This window comes from Nannobrachium achirus, assembly GCF_963921795.1.
Source record: "Nannobrachium achirus genome assembly, chromosome: 10".
In the NCBI taxonomy this organism is placed as follows: Eukaryota; Metazoa; Chordata; class Actinopteri; order Myctophiformes; family Myctophidae; genus Nannobrachium; species Nannobrachium achirus.
This window is the reverse complement of record NC_137819.1, coordinates 18,522,017-18,549,486: the sequence shown is the minus strand read 5'-3', so window position 1 is coordinate 18,549,486 and position 27,470 is coordinate 18,522,017. Positions and strand designations below refer to the sequence as shown.

Below are 27,470 nucleotides of genomic sequence, written 5' to 3'. Positions count from 1 at the left end.
TGGTGAAGAAATGTTTTGGTAAGGAATTTATTCCAGGACTTTTTAAGATATCCCCCGACTATATGGGAATAGAGCCATGTAGAAATCCTATTTTAACTGGCATAAATACAGTATATCACCCACACCCTAAGTAACTGTATTTATGTTTATGAAGTCATACATGCAGGCAGTGTACAGTAAGTGGTATTCCTTTTAAAACATAGCGTTCTTTGTGAGAAAGTTAAAGCTCTATTTTGTGATAGTAATCAATGTTATAGAGTGTTTGTTCAGTAACAGGGGGCTCCCAGTCTCTCCGGTTCTTTAGTAAACAGAAAATTCATTTTTAGGTCAGAAGCGAGAATGCATTTATCAATTTTATTGTGTTCCAGTTCCAATTTTCTCTACTCATTACTTTGTGTCATCACTTGTATACACTGTATACTGTAATAGTTCTCTCTGCTGATTGGATACAATTCTCTCATTTGCAAATCCCGCCCCATTCTGCCCTGTTACTATGGTGGTACAAATGACCCTGGGCAGATTGTTTTTATAGTGGCAGTTAATGGGGGGAGAGGGTATTTTCATTGCCTCATTATTGCAATTTAAAGTACCAAAGGAAAAACATCTAGGTGATATTAATAAAAAGGGAAGACAAAGGTACAGTGGTTACATTGCAAAACAGGGGGTTTCCCCCGAAAATATATGTTTTAATTTGTTTAATCCCAGTGGGACAGAATCACCATTGCAGATTATTTTATAGTGGAAGTGGATGGGGAAAAAAGATTGTTCATAGCCTCATTACAGCTATATAAAGTACCAAAAAAAACACATCTACGTGATAATAATAATATTAATAAAAAGGGAAGAAAAAAGTACAGTAGTTACATAGCAAAACAGTAGTTTTCCCCCGAAAATATATGTTTTAATTAGTTTAATCCTCTGGATCAGACAGAGAAGATAAATAGAAAGAGAAAGCGCAGTGCATTTTGGGTAGGAAAATGACAGCCAGCCTATACTGTAGTTCTCCTCACATAATAGGCTGGCTTTCGTAATTCTGCCCATTTAAAATATATGTACCCAATCAAAACTCTTAGTTACATTGATAAGGTCCATGTGAACTAGTTTGTTGAAGCTTATTCATTATAATGAGCGAAATCACTATCACCTCGCGCCGCCGTACTGCACGCTCTCTGTGCCGCGCAGAGCGGACCGTTGTTGAAAGCCTGAAGCAACATTCTCTCACTGCACAACTCCACCCCCGATAGCAAAAAGTGAATGATTTTTTCTGGTTGGCCAGTCAGGGAGTCTCAGGGACGAATCAGAAGGCTGACAAACGGTCTATTGCTATCCCGACCTAAAAATAAGGAGAGACCGGGAGACCCATGTTTCTGAACAAACACTCTATAGCAATGAGTTGCTGCGTTGCAATCCGAGAGTGTGGTCTAGCCAACACCAACTTGGGACTCCCGAATCGTCCTGACCTCCACACTCAACTATCTAGCATCAGGGTCTTGAGCAATGATTACTATCAGAATATAAAGTTTTATACTTATTTTAACATAATAAAATCACCTAGTGCACCTGTAAGACCATTAAGAAATCATAAGAAAGCACATAGCCTACCTTTGTTTTGTTATTTTAGGTTTTAGGACGATGGAGATTATGACCACAACTGCTGTCTATCACAATGAAACCATGGATCTGTCTGGTGGAAATGGCTCTTTTTGGGAAGACAATGAGGAGTTCAGAGATGAACTCTACAAATCCCTCAAGATCGCGTCTCTCACCATTTACAGCCTGGTCTTTGTGCTCGGTGTGTTGGGGAACGGTGTTGTCATCTGGGTGACAGGCTTCAAAATGAAGAAAACCATCAACATCGTTTGGTATCTCAACCTCGCCGTGGCCGACTTCCTCTTCACAGCTTCTCTGCCCCTGGTCATCACACAAACAGCTATGGACTACCACTGGCCTTTTGGTAAATTCATGTGCAAATTGTACCCTACCCTTCTCTACATGAACATGTATGTCAGCGTCTTCATTCTGATGGTCATCAGTGTTGACAGATGTGTATGTGTGGTGTGGCCAGTGTGGGCCAAGAACCACCGCAGTGTCAGAAAGGCATCTTGTGTGAGTCTTTGTCTCTGGGTTCTGGCCTTGGCTCTTAGCTCCCCCTACATCATCTTTATGGACACACGCCCCTCCTTCCGTGATAAGGACTCCATTGAATGCTTTGACAACTATGCACTCACCGATGACTACAGTAAACCTGCAGCGATGCAATTGTGGAAGTTTCGACTTGCGGCCCTGATCATCACTCGCTTCCTCTTGGGATTCGTGGTCCCTTTCACCGTCATCGTCTCCTGCTATTCCGTCATCATCTACCGGCTCAGGAGGTATCACTCGCTGGCCAGCCAATCAGGTCGCCCCTTCAAAATCATAGCAGCTGTTATCACAGCTTTTTTCCTATGCTGGGCCCCCTTTCACATCATGGAACAAATTCTGTTGGTGAATCTCCTCAAGGACAGTGAAATGCTGGATAATGTGGTTTATCCGTTTGGTTGCATTTGGTTACCCGTAGGTGTCAGCCTGGCATTTCTCAACAGCTGCCTGAACCCACTGTTATACGTGATGTGTTTCGCAGGTCTGTCCTGAAAGTGTTGGAGAAAGCCTTTGCTGAAGAGCTGCCTCAGACCAACACCTCCACAAACCCAGGGACCACCAGTCAAGAGACTGCCTTGTCTGAGACACAGATATAGAGGTTGAGAATCTAAACTGTATTTTTTGTTTGTTTTGTTCCACTTTTGCTTTGGCGATGCACACGTGTTTTCTTGTTCTTTCTTGTTGAATTGAAGAAAGAGAGAGAGAGAGAGAGAGAGAGAGAGAGAGAGAGAGAAAGAGAGAGAACCCCCTCTCTCTTTCTTTTTTAAACAAACAGATCACAGGAAAAGCACTGTCTCATAGAATGCTAAAATACACTGTGTGTGCGCAGCACACAGAAAGCCGTTCCCATTGAAAACCATTGCAAAAAGACGGCCACATAGGCAAAATCTGATTGCTGAGTGGACACTCAGCTTTGTGAAATTTGAATCCTGAAAGGTAACTGTTTTGGACATTCAACCCGACAGCAACGATATAAGATAGATAAATAGATAGATAAATAGATAGATAAACAGATAAACGGCTTGACTCTGCGGTTGTGGTTGAGAGCTGTGAATTGACCCACATCATTGCTGAGGAAAAGCTCTCAAGCTCCGCCACAGCAGAGTGGTGGGAACTTCCCATGGCCCATTTCTCACAATGTGACTTTTGATGCTTTCACGTCTAACCTCCTTAAAGAAGTTTACCAGGAAATGACACCATTCTCTTAAAGTGTTAAGTGTTCTGTCAGCACTCTTTTTTCCATCTAGTTGTACAGCAAGGACTAGAACTACACTCCAAACCGCAGACACACTGCACCCCCAATGGCCGGGGGACACAATTGCACAGCTGCAGGGCAGGCAGGATTCATCATTCTCATCAACAGTTACTAACGCAGTTGCCCCTCAGGGTTGTGTCCTCAGTTCCTTCCTCTACACATTATACACAACTAGAAGCTCGGCCGCCCGATTACTTTATTAGCCTTTCACCCACCAACATCACCTACTTTAAATACTCTGATGACACTGCCATTCTCAGATTGCTTCATGACAAAAACTCTATTACAGACTTCCAGAACACCATCTCTCATTTTACACGGTGGTGCGCAGACAGTATTTAGAGTTGAATGTCGACAAAACAAAATAACTGGTCATTCAAACAACCCACACTGTACTTAACCGACTCCTTATTCATGGTAAAACAGTAGAACAGGTTGACAGTTACACGTACAGTATCTTGGACTCACTTTGGACTATAAACTTAGGTTTGTCAGATCAACACATTACATCTATCCATAAACATTTTCAGCAAATACGTCATGTAATCTGAAAGTTAAGATCATCTGTTGCCCCTCATCTTCTGTTATTACTGTAAAAAAGATTTTTTATTCAACCTGTTCTGTGGTATTGCATGTTTCTTCACTATACTGTCCATGCCTAACAGAAACAAACTTTACAGTATTACCCATATTGCTTTCAAGATCATTGGACTTCCAACACCCACACTTGCTTATATGAAAAATAAAGCCAGAACGTTCCCCCGCGTCTTGTTATATATCATTATAGCATTTGTCAAATATATGGACTGTTTTGAGGGGAGCTGGGAGTTAACAATGATTAATGTTTGTAATTCACTCTCACATGTATTCATACATCTTTATACCGGGCGTGTCAGGATTACGATGCTTTGGCAATATTACTGAACATGAAAACATTCTTACAACATTCTTCTTTGAATAGAATTGAATAAAAAATCATTAATACAGAATGATAGTTTATTAAACCATATTTGTGATATGATGTGGATACTTTCATTTTACAATTTATTGTTTACAATAATTAATAGGCACATACATTTAGCCTGAGCAACCAAAATGTTTCATGCATACATATGTGTGTGTGTGTGTGTGTGTGTGTGTGTGTGTGTGTGTGTGTGCGTGCGTGCGTGCGTGCGTGCGTGCGTGCGTGCGACTAACAGGAGTAAATCAATGAATATAAACAACATCACAGATAGCTGAAATACATACGTTTGACACAGTGGAATATTTACATACAGAGAGTACACACCTGACGAAGGCCAGAGAGTCCGAAACGTTGTGTTTTTGATAACATGATATCACACGGTAAAAGATCTATCCTGCTTTCAAAGCCTCTTCTAGACCAGTTATTTCAGACGCTCGGTCGTATCTTGTCATAGTTCTTAATGACTCCAGAGAATCGGATGATTCTTATCTCGGGTTCTCTGGGTTTGAAGTCCTGCCATTGATACTCGGGTGACAAAACCTTGGTGGGCTTATGGATGGAGAGGTATTTGTTGAGGTGAGACTCTTCTTGCCACACCGCCTCTATTCCTCGCTGGGCATCAAGCTTAAAGTTGTGGCGGCACGTTGCCACCAGATCACGGACCGAAGCCAGCTCCCCTGCAATTAACGCCCCAGCGTAATAGAAGTCACCTGCGTCTGTGGCAGGGGCGTCAATTGGGTATGGCAGGGGTATGCAGCTGCCATACCCTGGGTCCAGGGGGAAAATAAAAGTCCAAATAAACAAATGCAAAATTTTACAAAATGGTCACTTTAACAAGGTATTATAATTATATTCTCCACACTTTTATTCTCCCCATCTTGACAAGATGGTATATTCACAGGTTCCAAAGGTCAGCTGCACAGGTGCAATGCATTATTGTTAATTGTGGCACGTTTACTAACATGCTAAGTTTTGCTGCACTTGATCAACCATTCTGGGCTGCCATTTACAGCCCAAGAAACCGCAGAAACATGTGTAAAAAACTGACAAACCGCTTAATTTTTTCATACATTGTGAAAATAGCCGATCTACATGCTCCTCTTTTCCATGAGGACTCCCTTCTTTGCCATACCCTAGCTTTTGCTGAACTGACGCCAACTGGTCTGTGGCCATGTATGCCGTTGAAGCTGGCCTGCGTTCATGAGGAAACCGCGTGCGCTCTGTGGCATAGTACCCTGGGTGCACTGCGGCGACCAGCTCCCCGAGGGTCTCCGTTCCCCAGCGACCATGGAACTTTGAGTCGACGTCCAGACAAAAGATGTAGTCAGTGTTGCTGCAAGAGAGCTCCGTCTCTATTAATTCCTGGATACGTTGCATTCGGCTGGATGTAATCTCTTGCCAGCGTTTCGACCCAGGCACTGATCTGACAAACAGCTTACGTCCAGCGGCTAACTTGACAGAAGGCACTTCGTTCGTACGGTCCGTAAACACATAATAATGGACTCGAAAACCGACAAAGAAGTGACGCTCGGCCGTTTCTAGTAATTCGTGCAAAACTTTGTGTATTTGCCGATGGCAAAGACGGTCATGGCGACAGTGATGTCGCGGGGTTCATAGGTGGCGTCTAACAGTACGGGGTCAAACGAAGTCTCCCACACAATAGGCGCTAACCACGGGGTCACCATGGCAACATCAGAACGACCAGTCAGAATGTTGGGTTGGTTGAAAGTCTTGTTCAGTGCTGGAGTGGACGCCTGCTTTCTGGCCGTCCCGTCGCCCACCTGCATTCCGCACGGCCCTCTCGCCTGTTCAGCCATGATGACCCACAGGTAAACGGAAACTAGCCCCAGAACGAGTGTTGCCAGCAGTAAGGGCCAGCAGCGTTTCTCACCAAAGACCTTCATCTTCCTCGGCCCCCCAGCATATACAGGACGTATGGGCAGCTTGCTTGGTTGGTTCCAAACGAGAGGTTGAATCTGCAAAGATAAAGATAACCACAATAATGTATTTATTCGTATCTCAGCTGTCGGTTAACTCAACCCAAGTTAAATGACACTGTTGCTACATTATACTAGTAAGACGCCTCAGGGTGACATGCAACCTTGAGGTCGCGCCATGTTTTGGCCATCTGGCCAGTGATGAATATCGGACCAGTTACCCATACTGTATATGGGGATCTATGTGCTGAATATTATGGAGATATGCTGTGAGAGCTCAAACATGCTTAATCAGTTATTCGTTATGTGAAAGTCCTATGATGTCTATGACAGCATGCAGATGGATGGACAGATTTGCTAAATGAATAGTTAGATATGTGTTTTATTATGTTTCAGCATGGGTGGCCGCCATCTTTAAATGGCTAATTTCGAGAGCTTAGCGGCCAGAAGAGACTGTCAAACTGACACGGCTAAGGTTTGGACATTGTGGGCTAGCCAGCTGCCTGAAAACAGTTGGGAAACATCCAGATGGGCTGTGCAAGTATGTCCTTTTTGAGTGCGAGAAATATAGGGCAGAGAGAGCACAGCTACGTGAAGAACTGGAGGCTATTGGAATCTCTGCCTTGGATTATAGGACACTGTTCAGTCAGGGAAAGGAGCATCACGCTGTGGAGAGGAGCATTTTGGCTTTCCTCCGCAACACAGACCTCTATCAGAGGATATAGGAACTCTAAGGAGTGCAATACCACCCTGAACTGTGGAGGGCATAGCGTCAACACTGCCGGAAACCCCTTTAGAAGAAGAAGAAGAACGATTTCTCCAATTTGTCATATACCATCAACATTGCTGGCCTGCAATATCCTACTTGACATGACTTTTTCTAGTTTGTCCTGATCTATAGCTTGTAATTCATCCACTTATCTCATTTAGCACAAATGGGGCTCAACTGTGCAGGACCTCATAACATATCAATCAACATTAAACGCTTGCGCAATGCGCACAGACGCACGCTAACATACAATGTTACATTTGCCTGTCATCAGAGGCAAACAGGATTTTCAGGGGAGTCAAGAGGGGAAATGATCAACCACAATTTCTAAATGTGAGCCAGTGCTGATCTACAAGCTGACACACAAACACACACGCACGCACGCACGCACGCACGCACGCACACACACACACACACACACACACACACACACACACACACACACACACACACACACATGAAAGCACATCTGAACAGATTGCAGACCTGTATATTAACCATTGTTATGCTACTAGCTTTTCTATAAAGGTATCGCCTACAACTTGCAAGGATTAGGATAAGCACATGATTTAAACATGTATTTATCGTGGATACAACTCGTGTGGATGCCCTGTGGATAATTATTTTAAAATAATATACTGTGTACCACATAATGTTCCTCAATTTGTATTGGACTGCATTGGAACGGTCCAATAAGAATGTATTTGTTTATCCCTGCGTTGCTAACGCATACTACCCAGGTCACTAATCTCAACTCAAACTTCAACTGAACTCAAACCTCATCTATAAAGCACATTTAAAATGACCTAAAGGTCGACCAAAGTGCTATACAAGGTTAGAATCAAGAACAAGGAGGACAAAAGACAAAGAAAAACACTCAACTCCCCCACATTCACTCCACACAGCGTATTCCTTACCTGCTGCTGTTTTGTAGCTGTTGTCTGAGAAGTCTGTATAGTGGTTCAGTGAGGTCAGCTAGTCTGGGATCACTTCACTTTTCGGGGTTGTATCCTGTCGGGTTGTATCATGTTGTGGTACTCAAAGACTACAATTTGGCCGGAAAGATCAAACCGGATTCAGTTTTAACCCAAAATAATTCCCCTGCGGTCAAGGACATACTTCTAGGGCCTACCTGATAAACTCCTTGCTTTTGAAAAATTAGTTTGTAGCGACTGGCAAGACTACACTAGGCTACTCGAACATTTTAATAGGGATTGGGGAAACAAACGGGTGGAACCAAATCAAATAAGCGACTCCGCTTCTTCTAGTGGTTTCCATGCTTTAGGCGGAAACCAAACGGCCTGTTGTGAACGAACACCAGGCTTTCCCCCAGAAAGCCTGGTAAGGCGAGGTTACAGGTCAGCAGGTTTGAACTGTGGTAAATTGTGCCTGTTTATTAGAAAGCCAGGGACGTGGTGTAATAGTAACTGTTGGTGGACTGAAGAGAAGTTGACCAGAGCTGTTGCGGAACAATGCATTGTTGTTGTGGAATTCAGAACCAGCTTTATTGTAGTTAACTAAAAACAAAACAAATTGGAAAAATAAGTGATTTAATTCAAGCAAAAATAAAAAAGCTTTACAAAATAATAATACTACTGTAGCTGGAACTGTATTGTGTGTTTACAAAACGAATTAAAACTAAAATCATAGACACATGCACACACACACACACACACACACACACACACACACACACACACACACACACACACACACACACACACACACACACAACACACACACACACACACACACACACACACACACACACACACACACACACACACACACACACACAGTGATTAGACTGTCGGAAGCTGATTGTTTTTTTGTTATCAATTATTTTTATTTTCCATAACATGAAATTAAAGACATACATATGAACAGAACAAGAAAAAGTAAAACATTAATCAAAAGAAAAATGCAATTAACAGACAAACAACACAAACAATAACAAAACAAGAAAAGGAAAAGAAAACCCACCCACCCCCTTTCCCCGGACCAACACGGAATGTACAATAGTGCATGCCTGTGCTAGGCTGTTACCACTATATAGTGATTTCTTGAATCATAGCCTTAAGCTTATCTGCAATGTCCGACCATATATTAATGTTTTCTTCTTTTGCTCCGTGTAACCTTGCTATCGACTGCTCTAAATATACTATATCTAGAAAGGTTAAGGCCCACTGGCGAAACGTTAACGTATGAGGAGGTTTCCACCGCGTAGCTACCATCTTCTTCGCCGCCGTTAATCCAGCAAAGAAGATGCGCTTGCGTATATTGTTTAGTTGCAACTGTGAGACGTCATTTAATAAAAATAAAGAAGGAGAAGATATGATATTAATACTAAAAATAGTTGAAAGTTTTGAGGCAACCATATTCCAGAATGACGACACATTTGGGCATTCCCAAACCATGTGAAGGAAGGTACCAATACTATTTGAGGCGCAGAGAGTGCAGTTGGGATTATTCAAAATCCTCATAGCACATAGTCTGCGGGGAGTTAAATAAGTCCGATGAACAAAATTTAAATGAATTTGTTGATGGTCTGGATTTCTAGAAGATAGCCTAATGTTAGACCATACTGTGTCCCAACAAAAGTCAGGGTCCAAATTTGGTACATCATTCCTCCAAACAGATAGGGGCCCATAACTACAGTCTAATAAAAAACCATAGAGGGTGGAAACCAAACCTCTTGTTCTGTTACCATCACAGATAAACTCATGGAAGGGGTGCAATCTAAGGGGAGCTTGCCATGGGACCCCATAGGTCCTCATGGACGTTCTCAGTTGGAAGTAGAAAAAAAGGGTATTTCCAGGCAGATTGAAGATGTCACACAAATCTCGAAAAGGTCGTAAACCATTTCTATCAAATAAGTCCCCTAATGTACGAATCCCCTTAGCCCTCCACCTTGGAAAGCGAATGGGGCGATCCTCGATTAAAAGTCTTTGATTATTGAACACTGGGGAAAATAAGTTCCATTTACAATCAATCTTACACATCTTTTCAGCTGCTCTCCATACTGCCACTAAATGAGAAATGATAGGTCCAAAGCGAACTTTGCATTGATGTGTAGTTATGTTTGAATAGATAAGATCTCTCAATTCAACAGGCTGCACTAAACTCTCCTCAAGCTCTCTCCAAGAAACCTTACTTGCTGGGTTAAACCAATTTAAAAGGGGGCGGAGCGTGAAGGCCCAATAATAAAATTTAAAGTTGGGCAATGAAAGGCCGCCATCATCTCTAGCACGTTGTAATAGAGAAAGTTTAAGACGAGGGCGTTTCCCTTTCCACACAAACTTAGATATCGAAGAGTGAAGCTTATTCCAGTATTGCGGCGGTGGTGGCAAAGGGAGCATAGAGATTACAAAGTTAACCCTAGGAAGAACATTCATCTTTATGATTGAAACTCGAGCTTGGAGAGAGTTGGGCAAAGATGACCATCTATCTAAATCAAGACAAATCTTATTTAGAGTGTCACCATAGTTGTTCTTAACAATAGCCTGAAGAGAGGGGAAAATATCTATGCCAAGATATTTGAATTGGCTTACTACTGGGATTATGGGCGGCAGGATAGCAGATCTCATCTGATCATTTAGAGGTAGAAGGGCTGACTTCGTCCAATTAATTTTGTAGCCGGAAATGGAACTGAACTGATCAAAGATTTGAAGGACGTGAGTAATTGACTGTGGTGCATTCTCAATGAACAGTAGAATATCGTCAGCATATAGGGAAATGCGATGCTGTGTGTTGTTAATCGAAATAGGAGTAATATCTGCAGACTGACGCACTGTCTGAGCCAAGGGTTCGAGTGAAAGTGCGAAAAGGAGAGGACTAAGGGGACAACCCTGCCTCGAAGATCTGCCAATCGTGAATAGCGGCGAACAGATCTTACCGGTTAGGACCATCGCTGACGGATTAGAATAAAGTACTTTAACAAAATGTATGAATGAAGCACCAAATCCCATTTTATCTAGTACAGCCCACAGGTAAGACCATTCCAGACGATCAAATGCTTTCATCGCATCGAGCGACAACACTGCGGCGGGGGTCCTCAGCTCCTTAGCCCTATCGATGATATGCAATAGTCGTCTAGCATTATCAGAGGCTAGTCTAGTTCCTATGAAACCTGTCTGATCACAGTGTACTAAGGTGGTCATAAAACCCTGCAAGCGACGCGCAAGCACCTTAGCAAAAACTTTTAGATCAGAATTCAAAAGTGAAAGCGGTCTATAGCTTGCGCAATCTGTGGGATCCTTGTTCTTCTTCAACAATAATGATATAATAGCTACATTCACATCCCTGGAGAAAGAGCCACTTTCAATTGCATATCGAAACATGTCTAGCATCAGCTGACCTAGATCTTCCCAAAAGATGGCATAAAGTTCAGGGGGTATCCCATCCAAACCAGGCGACTTGCCCCTACGCATTGCGAGCACAGCTTCCTGTAATTCCGCCAGATGGAGCGGTCTATCTAAGGCTTCCGCATCCGCCTCGCTAAGGGTTGGTAACTGTATGTTGGATAAAAAATTATTGCATACTGCATCATCGTGAATGACCTCGGAGGTGTAGAGCTCATCATAAAAAGCACGAAACGTGGCATTGACCTCTTTGGGTTCTGTAACCATGGCTCCCGTTGTTGATTTGACACTAACAATATCAGCAAAATGCTCATTGGATCTAAGACGTAAAGCCAGTAAGTGACTGGGTCTTGCACTATTAAAATAGTAGTTTTGCCTTGTGCGTTTCATTTGAAATTCTGAGCGGCGCTTGAGAATGGAGTTAATTTCTTTCTTAACTAGCTCCCTCCCTATTTTGGAGAGAATTATCCAAAGTAGAAAACCGAGATTCCAATTCCACCAGTTTGGCTGACCTTAATTTTCTCTGAGTGGACGCATAGAGGGTTGTATTACTCCTGATAAAGCCTTTAATTGCATCCCAAAGAATTCTGGGATCCTCAACTGAGCCTGTATTGATATTTATAAATTCACGCAAACCAGTTTGAAACTGAGCTACAAATGCCGCATCGCGCAGCAGTGTGGTGTTAAACCGCCATCTAGGAGCTCTATCTATAACCTGTTTCAGTGAAGCAACACACAGCACCGCCTTGTGATCCGAGAGTGACATTGGGAGCAACTCTACCTTGGCAATTTTATGAAACAAGCTAACAGGAGCAAAAACGTAATCGATCCTAGAGAATGAAGCATGCCTACCCGACAGAAAAGAAAAATCTCTAACCGTTGGGTTCATTAAACGCCAGATGTCGAGTAAGCCAGTTGAGTTTGCCCAAGCACGTAGTTCTGCAGACGCTAGTGCTTGTTCTCTGCTTTCTACCCCAGTGGATCTATCTAGGTTATGTTGCCATGTTGCATTGAAGTCAGCACCAACAATGATTTTGAAATCCGTCAGTTCCAATAAGGTTTTAGTTAGTAATTTGTAAAACTCTTTGTCTAAAACATTTGGAGCATACACAGAGACTAGTGCTAGCATTTTACCCTCCAAGCGGATTTTAGCAACAGCTATCCTCCCGTCACTGTCAGACCAATCACCCAAAAAATCCAACCTAAGGTTACGTCTAGCCAATATGGCTACTCCCTTGGTTTTGGAAGAAGCAGCTGAAAAGGCTAAAACACGATAATGTTTATTAGCCAATCGGTTGGAATGCTCTTTTAAAAGATGAGACTCTTGTATAAATGCAAAGTCAATTGATTTAGATCGCAAAACCCCCAAAATGCTGGTTCGCTTATGCGGTATATTCGCTCCCCTTACATTGAAACTTAGAAATTTATATTCTGTCATAATTGTGGTTCAAACCATACGCACAGCAAGCACAGTAGAACATTTTAGAATTTCCTAGTTGGTCCCTCACAACAAACCTTCCCAACAGAAAAACAAAACAACCCCAAAAGGAACGGAAGCTGATTGTTGATGGGATTAATGAGTTTATTTTCTTTGACCACAGTTAAATGAGACAGCAAGTCATTGTAGTTTGAGTTAATCACATGTTTAGCCTCCTTTCCCATTGTAAAGTCCTGAGATCCTCATCAGCAGAGCAGGATGTGTCAACAGATGCAGAAGACAGCAGAGGAGTGGTGGTCAACGTCTGACAACTTATAGTCCAATATTTCCTTTTAGTGGTTATTAGTTAATAGTGGTCTCAATAAAAGCCTGGATCAATAAGCAGGATCGAAAAGGTGCTCATTATCAATACAAATGAACGAGCTCCATCCCTATTCATGACTGACCACTCAATGCTCGTCACCAATAATGGCCAATAGCAAAGAGGAACCTTATATGTTGTTTGACTCGAGCACAAGCTGCAGGAAGCTGAAGTCAATGTTGCCACAGTTCCTCAAATGTTCTCAACAGCCTCTTTAGAAATCAAATAAGGCAGTTTGTGAAGACGGTACTGATCGCTTTGTGTCATCATCATCATTTTGAACATGAGGAAATGAAAGCGTTTTCTTTATACGCTGCACATTTATGGTAATAGTTCATTAGAAATGGTTTGTTACAATGGTGGAGTCATGTTTTATAATGCAACTATATTCTTCTGACATGTTTTTGTGTTATATGAACATGTAATAATGTGTGATAATGGATGGTGGTGGAATGAACAGAGTATGAACTAGTTATAGAAAAGGTGCTCCTCGGAACACAGGTCTCCGCCAGGTCAGGTAGGTTATTGTGGGCACCAAATGCAAAAAGGTCAACCATTTGTTGTGCAGACTCTATATCCTTTGCAGCTTCCTTGTAATTCAACCACATCAAACCCTTGTCTAAAGTTAACAACCTGTAAACTATAACCGTTTGATTGACCCCTGATCAATGGACATAGAACACAGATGATCTCATGGTTCAATATGTACTACCAATCATTTCACAGGAAGTGGTGTGTGTGTATGACTAACATTCTTTAACATGAGTAAATCAATAAACATAAACAACATCACAGATGGTTGAAATACATAAATAAGTTAGACACATTGGAATATTTACATTAGATTTAAGAGAGTATACACCTGACGAAGGCCGGAGAGGCCGAAACGTTGTGTTTTTTTATAACATGATATCACAGGGTAAGAGATGTATCCTGCTTTCAAAGTCTCTGGAAGCAAGGCAGTTTCAGGTGCGTATAGCGTTGTTCCGACACGCATTACTCCGTCGCTGTGGTCGTCTGACTCTCCCCGTTACTAACCCTATCTTTAACCCTGACCCAAAACACACACGTAGGCACGTAGCTGGAGTAACGAGACAGTTTCACAGCTTTATGCAGACATGCAAACAGCCCCAAGGTGAAAAAGGTGACACATTTTCATGGGGATAAAATGTGCGCCGCGCACAGCGCGGCGCGAAATTTTTGACCTTTCTTTACTGAATTTGCACGTTTCTAACTCGGTTAAACAGTGACTTACTCATACATATCATACATATGCAGCAACATTGGACTTGTTGCCTACCACCAATTGTTCTAGATATAATAAAGAAAATTAAATCTACAATAATATAGCCTACAGATATACCGGTAGTTATAGGAATATCCTAATATTTAGGGACTTGTCTTTAATAAACAGGCATAGTGACAATGTGCACTGTGAGCTTGTAGATCGGCTATTTTAACTACTTCTTAAATAGGCCTATTTGTTTTCTAAGATCATTTCTTAGATCATTTTGTATTTTATTTATTCATGAAATTAGAAAAGTAATTTACTTTTTTTTTTATTTTTTTTATCATGAAATGTTTAGCTTTTTTGGGGAGGGAATGTTTTTTGAAAATGTTTTGAAATAATTAAAAGCGAAATGTAGGAAACCAAAAATGAAGGGACCCATAAAAATGTGTCCATGACCCACACATGGGTCCCGACCCAGTGTTTGGGAAACAGTTGTAAATCACAGATGATTCATTTAGTGGATTCTCCTGGCTGACTGCAATCTAGCTAGCCATCATCGTCAAAGAAAAGGTCGATCCTTTTCACTTGTAACTCGAGCTCAGTTAGTCCGTTCTTAAGTTGAGACCAGACTTTTTGTGACATGTCTCAGCCTCCTTCTGTAGGAAGAAGTCACGGCGACTCTTTAACGTTAGCATGTGGCTAAGCTAGCGAATCATCGTAAAATCAACAAGGCTATAACCGATAATATCGCATCACACATCGATGCAGAATAGCGCACGACCGCGATGCAAGCGAATCAAACAGCCAACAGTCCACAGTCACACCACAACTACGGCAACTTTGCAAGCTTTGAGACCGCTCTGCTCTCCTCTGTGTCTGTGGCTCGCAGCGCACTGAGTGAGTGCAGTCAGTGTTGACTTTGAGCGCTGCCAGCTGACGACGACGTCACATGGAAGAGAAGGGACTCAGGGAGCGCTTGATTTGTTAAAAAATAAAACGACCCACTTCCCCATCCACCTTCAACACCATCGTACTGACAAAACGGACGGCGCCGAGAATAAGAAATAAACGCTCCTCTTCTCACTGCTGCTCTGACGACACGACACCCCCCCACCCCCTAAACATTTTTTTAACGAATCTGCACGATTCACACAAATGACCAATTTGGATTCAAAACGGCGATTTTCGCCGAAAAGCTACACGTTTGCATGCCTGTTTATGGATGTACAGCAAAGGATGAACGAACGTTGCTATCATGGATATTATATATGTGATGTAAGTACAAACGGGGCTGGCATAATCCAGTAGTGTAGTGAGAACATAAGGAACATAGCCTATTGTAGTCAGTACCATTACTATCAAGCTGATCAGAATGATTCTAAAAGCCCTTCTCTTCATGCTGTTTCCCTTCCCACTGTCCCTCTGTCCTTCTCCTGGTGTAGGCTGTTTCAGAGCTCTGAGGACCGAGAGGCAGCAGTAAGACGCCACAGAAATGCACCCAACGTCAAAGGCCACAAAGATAAAAACCAACACTATTGGTGACCAAAAATACAGCGAGCTGAATGCAAGCACCATCAGCCAGACAACGCAGCAACAGGCCACCCTGTACCAGAGAGCTTTGTATCTGAGAAATACCACAGGGTGAACCACCGCTATGTAACGCTCCACACAGATACAACAATGGAACCATGGAACAGATAAGAAGAAAATAAAAAATGCTAATGTACAAATCTCTGCAAAAATTGCGATGCTTGTGAAGAGCCATGCAAAGAAGAAGACAGCGGTCAGGGCAAAGATGATCAGAGATGCAGTCAGGTTGAGATGGAAGAACTCTGAGGCTATCGTCCCACCAGCTCCACTCAGGATCAGCCACACAACGTAGCTGTTGAGGGGGAAAACCAGGATGAGGTAGATCCAGTTGATAGCAATTCGCACTGGCAGATAGGGGTCGATGAAGGGGATTGAGGAGTTGGTGACCATTTCCAGTGTGTCGTTCATCTTAAGACTCTGTGTTTGTCCTGTAAGCCGTTCAGAAGAGCAAGATATTAATGGCTGGATTTGAGTGCAGTTGAATAGGGGGACTGCCCATACTGTAAGTCCGAAGGTTAATTAGTCCGAATTTAGTTAGGGTTACTGAGGTTAGGGTTAGGGTTAGGGTTAGGGTTAGGGTTAGGCATAGTATTCTTAACAAATTTGGGTAGCACTTTACAATAATGACCTGTTATAAATCATTTATAAGCAGTTTGTAGATGAGTAATAAACAGGAACAAACTTATTGACATTTGTAAATGTTTACCTAAACATTTATAACTGTTTTAAACATCATTTACATGTCATTAGTAAGTAGTAAACTAATTGTTAAGAACGTTTCGTTGCCAAGCTCAACGTTGGGCATTTAGACCTATACATGGAGATATGGAGCAAACCTGTTTGGCCTAACATGGAGATGTGGAGAACACTATATATGGAGATAGTCCATTCCATCATGTCATATGGGACTACCGTCATAGACAGTAGCCATTTGTTAGGCCGGAGTCAATGGCAACCAGGAATGAACGGCATACGTGTCAGAGTGATGTCATCAATATGACATCAGAGAAACGCATATAAACCGGCTTCTCACCTAGATCGGGGTCAGATTCCAGAGACTACAGTTGAACACAGGAAGAAGCCCTGAGCTAGGCAAAGCGCATAAGCACAGCACTCTCGATAGAGATATTAGAGCAATATACCCAAAGGATAGAACGGGCTAGGCATTGAAGAGTCTTAACAGACATCCGTCAGAGGTTTTGCCGGTTGGAAACGAGCCCGCGTCAGAGCCCAAAGACGAGCTCTACTTTACTAATCATGAATAAACCATTTATATACATTCGTAAATGTTTACTAAATCATTTATCACTAATGCTAAAAATCACATGTAATGTGTAGGAATGCATTTACAAATGTCTGTTAAGGTGACGTCCATGTTTAATATACGCTTTGTAGATGTTAACAAGAGCCCTTATGTAAAGTGAAGACTATTTATTGCGACCATCAGGTTGCAAGTTACTATGAAAACCTCTACCGGTTGTCTGTCATTCCCTCTGTCAGTCTGTCCGGCATGTCACGTCACATCATGTCACGTCACGTCACACTTTTGGCCCTACTCTTATCTCCGGCACCGTTTCCCCAATCAATGCCAAACTTGCCAAACTGCTAAACATGAACAAACATGGAGGCCACATTAACAGACAGTTGTAAATAATGAATAGTCTTCACTTTACATTAGGGCTCTTGATAACCTCTACTAATGATTTATAGGTGTTTAAAGGATGTTTTACAAAGCATAACCATGAACAAACAAGGAGGCCACATTAACAGACAGATGTAAATAATCAGTAAGACTCCCTAATTGGGAGATAAGCAACCTCATGGTGGCACTAGAAGAGGGACATGTGAGAAATCAGGGGCGGAGGTTGTGGTTTGGCAGACAAGGTGTTAGATATGGGCTTAATATTGATGACATCAGGGAACTCCATATATTTAGTAAGGGAAAGTTAGCCTCATGCTGGACCAATCTGGGAACTAAATCATTTCCAATATCTTTCTCCACAAATGTGTTCATAAAGGTGTCTACTATCACCTCTGAACTTTCTCAATCCCTCTGGAAACTTTGTGGGAGCCAATCAAAGTTGGGGGTATCCCGAGAGCCTGGGATTAAAGGGGGAACTTTTTAAATATTGTCAATATGAGCGTATGAGGTGTGGAATTAGGGTATTTTGGGGCTGCTGAATCCATTCCAACCATTAGTTATCAGTAAAAATGACTTCTTGGCCATAAAATAGGCCACGCTTACTTGTGTATGTCCATGAGACATATAATATTTGCAATAAAAAAAATGGTTGGAGTAGGGTTTGAATTCATGAAAACTATTCAAGATCATGCGGGTAAGCGCACATCATGACACACAGGATAACATGATACAATCTGACAAGGAACACTCAAACACAGGGTTTAAAACATAGGGACTAACAGGACACAGGTGACTCGAATGACATGATTGGCTAAGCCTTAGCCAATTAGGCCTATTTTATGGCCAAGGAGTCATTTTAACTGAAAACTAATGTTTGGAATGGATTCAGCAGCCCAGAAACACCCTAATTACACACCTCATACGCTCATATTGGCCATTTTTTATTTTTACCCCTTTAATCCCAGGCTCAGGGTATCCCGATACCCCCAACTTTGATTGGCTCCCACAACGTTTCCAGAGGGAGTTGCGATTGAGAAAGTTCAGAGGTGATAGTAGACACCTTTATGAACACATTTGTGAAGAAAGATATTGGAAATGATTTATGATTTATGGCAAACCCATTCTGTTAGAGTGGTTCCCCTGACATTCCAGTGATGTCAAAGGCTCAGAGCATGATGTCAGAGCGGCAAACTAATAGACCATAAAAAAGTGCACATGTCCAGACGTCCAGACATCCAGACGTGCCGTTTCACTTACTAAGCTAATAATGAACAATGAATACAAGGTTAAAGTGATCTCACGTTTTGGATGCCAGCAGAGTGTCTCAGATCTCTGAGTTGGGTGTTTCAGGGAAGTCTCTTCTTCAGGCGGTCTCTGTCTTCCTGATGTCACATCCTCCAAGTCACTGTTTCCCAAACAGTGGGTCAGGGCCCATTTGTGGGTTGTTAATGCAGAATCTGAGTGTGCATCAAGGCGATTTGGACAATAAAGACAGTTCAGAGTTGTTTAGAGGAACAAGCAAGATGTATTGGTACCAAGGAAACAAGACGTAAATGCAGCTGTTAATGCAATCGGAAAAGACCCGTCAAGTTCCCAGAACATTAAATTACATTGGTTCTTATAGCTCAAAGTGGTCCCTCCTTCAGCATAAGGAAGGGCAGGGCCAGAGTTTCTGTCACCTCCCTTTTGGCTGCCATATCTTAACATCTGCATAGTGATAAAGACTGACAAAAACTTCTGTCAGCTCCCTTGAAGCTACATAGTTCACAAAGACTTCTGTCCCCTCCCTTGAGGCTAGATACGGTAGGTACGTAACAAAGAGGGAAGCAATAGATAGATACCTTTATTATCCCAAGGGGGAAATTCAGTTGTCCAGTTGTAGCACAGCAGTATACAGTTATTTACAAAGTTACAGAGACGTAAGAAAAAAGATAGATAAGAGGGGGAAAAAAAGAAAAGAAAAAAAAACAAGAGCAGTACAGTACCAACTAGAAGCAGTGCTTCAATGTAAAAAGGGTGGCATATGTTCTTCACCTTAGATCTTTCATGGCAATCGGACGCTGCATGCATGATTTGAAGCATTGTGTTCCATTTTTTTTTTTGGCTAAAGTCTACCTGCTGGTGGCGCTATAACAGGCCAATGTGAAAATGGTAGCATTTGTTCCTTGACCTAGTGGGAATATGTGTGGCAAATTTCACGGTAATCGCAAGCTGCGTTCAAAAACGGAGCAATCCTGCAAACTTTTGAAGCTAATATTAGCCAATCAGGATGGAATATGAAATATCAGACAGATCGGACTTGATCACATGACTATAGAGATACTTTGTACCGATTTGCGTGATTTTTGGATAAAATCTCAAGGAGTAATATCCAAAAATGTGTTTTACATAAGTCGGCCCAAAGGTGGCGCTATAAAAGGCTGATGTGAAAAATGCAGGGCAAAGGTTTATCCTTAGCCTCTAGGGAGTGCGCTTACAAAGTTTGAAACTAATCGGTGGAGTTATAGGTAAAACCACAAATCGGCCTGTTATAGCGCCACCATGAGGCTGATTTAAAAATCTAAGTGTCATTTCTTCCTCGGCCTAGTGGGAACGTGTGTGCGCGATTTCATGATAATTGCACTTTGCGTTTGGGATTAGAGGCATTTTGTTCAAAACGGCTCAATCCTACAAACTTTGGAAGCCAATCTTAGCCAATCAGGCTGGAATATGCAAAATCGGACAGATCCGTGTTGATCACATGACTGTCGAGATACTGCCTACCGATTTGTAGGATTTTTGGACAAAATCTGTAAGAGTAGTGCACAGAAATGTGTTTTGCGAACATCGGCCACTAGGTGGCGCTAGAAAAGGCCCATTTGAAAAATTTGGGGCAGAGGTTCTAGTTTGGCATCCAGGGAATGTGTGTGCTCACTTTGGCAGCGACCGGGCCAACGGCAACTGAGATTAGGTGCTCACAAACTGCGAGGACGCACGGACGGACGGACGGACGCACGCAGGGACGGACGGACGGAGGGGAAAACATACTCTCCCCCATGCCTTCGGCTGGTGGAGACAATAAAGAGAAGGTGCATCAATAGAGGGGGCGAATAATATATAAGTATATATACATAAAGTGTCTTACAAAAGAGACCATAGCAGTCAATGCTAGTTAGTGCAAACAAGTATCTCACTGTCATTGTTAAACAAAGCAAAATACTCAGAAACTACCAACACAACCTAATAGTGCAATGTAAAAAATCAGTGCGAAAAAAAAACAAAAACAAAAAGACAGCTCAGAGAAGAAGAAACTAGGAAACGTGTCACCGCAATACGCGCATGAGTTAAATTACCGTATTTTCCGGACTATAAGGCGCACTTAAAAGCCTTTAATTTTCTAAAAAAAACTACAGTGCGCCTTATAGTCCAGTGCGCCTTATATATGGATCATTCATTGACATTGACATTCCCTTCAGCACAGCTCCATCTGTTGGATGCATTACGCAACGGTAGCGTCTATTATGTGCGCCTTATAGTCCGGTGCGCCTTATATATGAAAACAGTTCGAAAATAGACCAATCATTGACAGTGCGCCTTATAGTCCGGTGCGCCTTATAGTCCGGAAAATACGGTACATGCTGATGGCAGCTGACAAAGGCTCCCCATCACTTCTCATCCTCCTTGACTTGACTGCAGAATTGTATACAGTTCACCATGTCATCCTCCTAAACCGCCTTCATTCCATCAGACTTTCTGCCTCCTCATTAAACTGGTTTCAATCATACCTCTCCGACAGAACCGAGTACGTTTAAGGAGGAAAAAAATCCCAGACATGCCATGTCATCTGCGGTGTCCCCCAAGGATCCGTACTCGGCCCCACCCTGTTCACTCTATATATGGGTCAGTGACGTGACGCCCCAAAAAATGTGTTTTTAAAAAAACTTTAAATTGCAGGCATAAAAGTTATTTACTTTTGTTCTACTCACTCTCAACCTTATGGAAATACATTTTGTTTTTAGATATTTTATTGGAATCAGACTTTATTCAGCAGTTTGTTGTACTTGTGCCTAAAATCGTCATATGGTGTGACATGAAAGTAATTGTTCATAAAATGAAAATGGAGTACATCTTTCTTAAGTTACTCACTTTATCAAAGTCCTTTATCATAACTAACCAGTGATCCACTATAGTTTTTTGAAAATTAATTATATCTGTATATTTTTTTCATAATCGACACTCTGTGTGAGGCCCATGTTCATGATCTTACAACATATTTTAAATGTATTCTGTCAAAACTTTCTCTAAAATTACACAAATATTTGTGACTCTTCCTGATAATATTCTCTATGTAATCCATAAACATTTTTTGGGTTTAATCATTAATAAAAGTATGATTTCTCACTATTTGGAATGTCACACCAAATGATTTAGTGTCACACCGTATGATCATATCTTCATGTGTCAAAGCAAACTGTGTTTTAACCTACCTATTAGTGAGTACTGAACTTTACTGATTGATTAAACAATTACCCAGGATAACATGGCCTTAATATTTCTGAACAGGATATTATTGTAGGGCTTTAACATGGGATAAGAAAGAATTGTAGTAGTAGATGGATGATGAGGATGTGCACAGGAATGCTACGCACACCTAAGTCTTCTGCCGGCCCACGGCAGAAGGATCCTAAAGGGACAATAAGGCGCATAGCCACACTTGGAGCCAAGGCATTGAAGGCAACATTTTATTAACACCAATTAGTGGAAACAGAACTCAGCATTCAGGTAAATTGCTTTTTTCCGAAGTCTCCTGAACTTGAACACAGCATTTTGTGTTGAACAAATGTAATTAGGAATCATGACATTACACCACATCTCCACTAGCTAAAGAGTGCTGGGTTGCGCAACTCCGAAAATAGCTGATCTACAAGCTCTCGCAGCACAACGTGTTGAGAGCTTGTAGATCAGCTATTTTCGCTAGTTTTGTCTCGGGTCCTACCTTAACACTGTCCACTGTCCAGTCCAGTGAGTGAAAGTACAAAAGTATTAGATCAGATTAGATTATACATTTAGACTGTATTGTACATCAGCCAGTCGTATTTGGTGAGGGTAGCAAACCGGCTGCCTTGTTGCGGTTCTGCTATGCCACAGAAAACCTCCTGCTCTTTGTAGAAAATGCAGTCTCGCCCCTTTGGCTCCTCTCTCCTTGCTGGGTCATTGTTTAGTTTCTCCCTGTACTTTCTCGTTCTCTCAGCACTTGTCATTTTCCAGCTGACAAAAGAAAATGGAATGTATAGTTTAAGACAAAGAGAAAATATTGTTTAGATTGAAACAATATGTTAAGGTTTCTGTGAAGGGGTTTCTGCTCTGTCTGATGAATTTGAAGTATCACTGAATGAAGCTAAATTACATTTTATGTAAAAATGTTTAAAACAAATGTTTAAATGTACAAAAGAAACATGGAACTTTGTTATTTGTTGTTATATCTGTAGTTAAATACAGTATAAATCATATGGTGTGACAGTCAAGTCATATGGTGTGACAAGCAGACATGTCACACCATATGATTAAGTGTCACACCATATTACTGTTTTCTCCATTTAGGTTTACCTTGAGGCTACTATGTACACATTAGCATGCTAACAGCATGCTAGCTATAACAAAGCAGCCTAGATCTACATGGAAATATGACCAAAACTTCAAATAACTTAAGCTTTTTTTAAAGAAAAGGTGTCACACCAAAAGACATCCAGAATGGTGAGTTTGTCAACGTTTCAACAAGATGGCATTTCATGAAAATGTTAAAATCATAACTCACCTCAGACACCTGTCTTGCAGTTGTGCTGGGAGTGCTGAATAGCCTTACAGAAGAAGGACCTCTCTAGCCAATAGGTGTCCAAATAATTGCCTGTTTAATTTTTCCAAACTAGTGTCACACCAAATGATTTTGGGTTGGGGGACAAAATGTTTTTGATCAGAAATGACTGAAAACATTATGCTTTGACTTTGAAAAGATATAGGCTCAAAATAGACATTTTTTTTAGCCTAAATTCATTTTCAAATGATTTTTAGCAATTCTTTTTCTTAGTTTTATTCAAGTTCCCACTTTGAGAAACAAGGTCAGGACAGTCACACCATATGAGTTTTGCCATGTTTGGTTGAAGATTCTGAAGAAATGAGGAATGAAATGTTTTAATCTTGAGTAAGTTCACATAAAGCTTAATGTCCTGCACAATATTCAGAAGGTTTTTGACAAATATATTTTTTATTTATACATGTTTGACACCGAGGACAGCGAAAACGTTACGTCACGTCACCCACCCATATGCTTCCCCTTGGACACGTCTAACTATTCCCCTCTCATCCTCAGTTACCAACCTGGGTGTGAAAATGGACCCGCAGCTCAACGTAGAGGTGCACATTAAACATCTGTGAACGACCTCCTTTTTCCACCTCAGGAACATCTCCAAACTCCGTTCCACACTCACCCTGCCTGATGCTGAGAAACTCGTCCACGACTTTGTCTCCACCAGGATTACTGCAACGCACTCCTCATCGGGATCCCTAACAAGAGCCTCCAAAGGCTCCAGTACATTCAAAACAGCGCTGCTAGGATCCTGATGAGGGTGCGTAAATACTATCACATTACACCCTACCTCAAAGAACTGCTCAATCCAAAACCAGGCACTCGAAACCTCCACTCTTCAAACACAAATCTTCTCCTGTTTTAAGGGGAGTTCACAATGATTAATGTTTGTAATTCACTATCACATGTATTCATACTTCTTTACTACCGGGCGTGTCATGATTACGATGCTTTGGCAATATTACTTGAAAACTTTCATACCAATAAAGCCCTTTCAATGGAATTGAATACAAAATCATTAATACAGAATGATAGTTTATTAAACCATATTTGTGATATGATGTGGATACCTGCATTAGTAACTATTTGTCATATTTTGAATTATTTCAATTGTAAGTTTGTTTAATTTCATGCAAATAAAGCAACATTTTATTAAACTGAATTGAGAGAGGGTGGTAGACAGATCAAGAGGAAGATAGATTCACATGTACTGTAATTATAAGTAAGAATGTACTTAATGTTCATAATGCATTATAATCAGCTTATAATAGTTATACTGTAATACCTTATTAGTTTATTAACTTTGATAAGTCATTATGGAAATGCATTGTAAAGTGTTCATTAACCATTATGTTCATTAACCATTATGAGAACGAATTACTCATTATAACTACTAGAAATCGCACGCTTCGCGTGCTCACATGCACACACGCACAACTGCTCCAAGCCATGTTGCCCACCAAAAGCACTGTTTCTTCATGTATTTTGTGTGCGTGTGTGTGTGTGTGTGTGTGTGTGTCGTAATGTCTGCACTACACTGTTCCTGCCACCAGGGGACACAGTAGGCCTACTACACTCGTAAGTACACTGCAGCGTGGAACTATTTGTAAGTCTGTGTTTCGGCCGGAAGGTTTATAATGGACGTACTATGATGTAATTCGCGTCATAGCATTAAATTATTGTTTTGTTTAATTGTACATCGTGCAAGTACAATACGTTCAGGGAAAGCAGCTAGGAATGTAGGGGGGAAATGCAGCGATGTATGTGTGAAAGGGGGAATCTGTAGAAGCAGTGGTGTGAGAGTCTATCAATGACATGCTTAAACAACACCAGGAGCTGGCCTGTCTATTATAGTAGAAAGATGATTATGCAGTGTATTATTAGTAAAGTTGCCCGAGCAGCCATGGCCTCAAGAACAGTCCAAGATGGTCTTTTAGTGTTTTTTATTTCTCCCAAACAATCTTCTGCAGTTTTAAAGTGATTCAGGTCACAAAACATACCGTTCAAAAATAGAGCAGTGTGGTAAATAAATAAATAGGCAAACAATTCCCAACAGGATAAAAGCTCTCTTCAGGATACACCTTTCCCTCAGGGATGTTAACTGTGTTACTGCCCATCTCTAACGTCCTGTCTGTCCCTGCAGGCTCCCTTTAAGTAGGGAGTGGATCCTACCACAGGACACAGCCCAATTAGCAATCTACTTCCAAATCCTCCCATATAAATATTTCCATATACTGTATAACCCATATTGTATAAAAGTAACCTAAACATTCCAAAGATGCGTTACAATTAAACAAAAATAACTTGGGTGAAAACTCAAGGACAATTTAAATAAACATTACTCAAAGCATAAGAAACACCCCAGACAATACACAGTAACATAATGTTCATAGAGTTTTTATTGTCCACCATTGCTTCATGTTCCATCACAATAAATGAATAATACAAATGTATGAATTACAGCTTATTTTGTTTTACCTTTGGATCCGCTGTACAGTATTGATAAAGGAAATGCTATTAACTGGTGTCAGAGCATGGCTATTCTAGTGCACTCAACCCTTAGCCTACATGTAAAGTAATTCAACCATATCAAACCCATGTCTAAAGTTAACAACCTGCAAACTATAACCATTTGATTGACCCCAGATCAATAGACATAGAACACAGATGATCTGATGGTTCAATATTCTCTACCAATCATTTCACATAAAGTGATGTCAAATCAGCAGCAGCTGTCAGGTTGAGTTTGAGGACTGATAATGTCAGCTTTTGTACACGTTTACAATAATTAATAGGTACATGCATTTAGCCTGAGCAACAACGATTCGTGAATAAATAACAGTTCTTTAACATGAGTAAATCAATAAACATAAACAACATCACATAAATAGTTGAAAAACGTTAATACGTTTGTCACAGTTAAAACATGATTCACAATCAGGTCTGGTAAGAGATCTATCCTGCTTTCAAAGCCTCTGGAACCACACCTGGTTCGGGTGCGTACACCGCTGTTCCGACATGCATTACTCCGTCGTTGTGGTCGTCCGACTCTCCCCGTTACTAACCCTATCTTTAACCCTGAGCCAAAACGCACGCGTAGGCACGTAGTTGGAGTAAGGAGACAGTTTCACAGCTTTATGGATGTACAGCAAAGGATGAACGAACGTTGCTATCATGGCTATAGTATATGTGGTGTAAGTACAAACAGGGCTGGCATAATCCAGTAGTGTAGTGAGAACATAAGGAACATAGCCTATTGTAGTCAGTACCATTACTATCAAGCTGATCAGAATGATTTTAAAAGCCCTTCTCTTCATGTTGTTTCCCTTCCCACTGTCCCTCTGTCCTTCTCCTGGTCCAGGCTGTTTCAGAGCTCTGAGGACCGAGAGGCAGCAGTAAGACGCCACAGAAATGCACACAACGTCAAAGCCCACAAAGATTAAAACCAACACTATTGGTGACCAAAAATACAGCGAGCTGAATGCAAGCACCATCAGCCAGACAAAGCAGCAACAGGCCACCCTGTACCAAAGAGCTTTGTATTTGAGAAATACCACAGGGTGAACCACCGCTATGTAACGCTCCACACAGATGCAACAATGCAACCATGGAACAGATAAGAAGAAAACAAAAAATGCTAATGTACAAATCTCTGCAAAAATTGCGATGCCTGTGAAGTGCCATGCAAAGAAGAAGACAGCAGTCAGGGAAAAGATGATCAGAGATGCAGTCAGGTTGAGATGAAAGAACTCGGAGGCTATCGTCCCACCAGCTCCACTCAGGATCAGCCACACAACGTAGCTGTTGAGGGGGAAAACCAGGATGAGGTAGATCCAGTTGATAGCAATTCGCACTGGCAGATAGGGGTCGATGAGGGGGATGGAGGAGTTGGTGACAATTTCAAGTGTGTTGTTCATCTTAAGACTCCGTGTTTTTCCTGT

General features: G+C 41.5%; 2 protein-coding genes and 1 pseudogene across 3 annotated transcripts in view; 1 reads left to right on the top strand and 2 right to left on the bottom strand.

The window, feature by feature from the left end:
* Positions 1-27,470, bottom strand: part of LOC308292879 (GTPase IMAP family member 8-like) — a gene marked incomplete at both ends in the record, with an annotated part of 407,153 nt that overhangs the window by 27,440 nt on the left and 352,243 nt on the right. The window lies entirely within an intron of this gene.
* The window catches only part of LOC308292303 (uncharacterized protein), a gene marked incomplete at both ends in the record, with an annotated part of 35,805 nt that overhangs the window by 3,818 nt on the left and 4,517 nt on the right, over positions 1-27,470 (top strand). Inside the window, one exon of the mRNA XM_080734620.1 lies at positions 1,622-2,503. Coding sequence (XP_080590746.1) covers positions 1,622-2,503 — 882 coding nt within the window. The remainder of the gene's footprint in view (positions 1-1,621; positions 2,504-27,470) is intronic.
* LOC308292304 (globoside alpha-1,3-N-acetylgalactosaminyltransferase 1-like) lies at positions 4,785-27,446 on the bottom strand (annotated as a pseudogene). The gene is made up of 4 exons: positions 27,299-27,446; positions 16,235-16,473; positions 5,508-6,334; positions 4,785-4,982 (listed from the first exon to the last, which is right to left on the bottom strand). The product of its transcript is annotated as a globoside alpha-1,3-N-acetylgalactosaminyltransferase 1-like (transcript).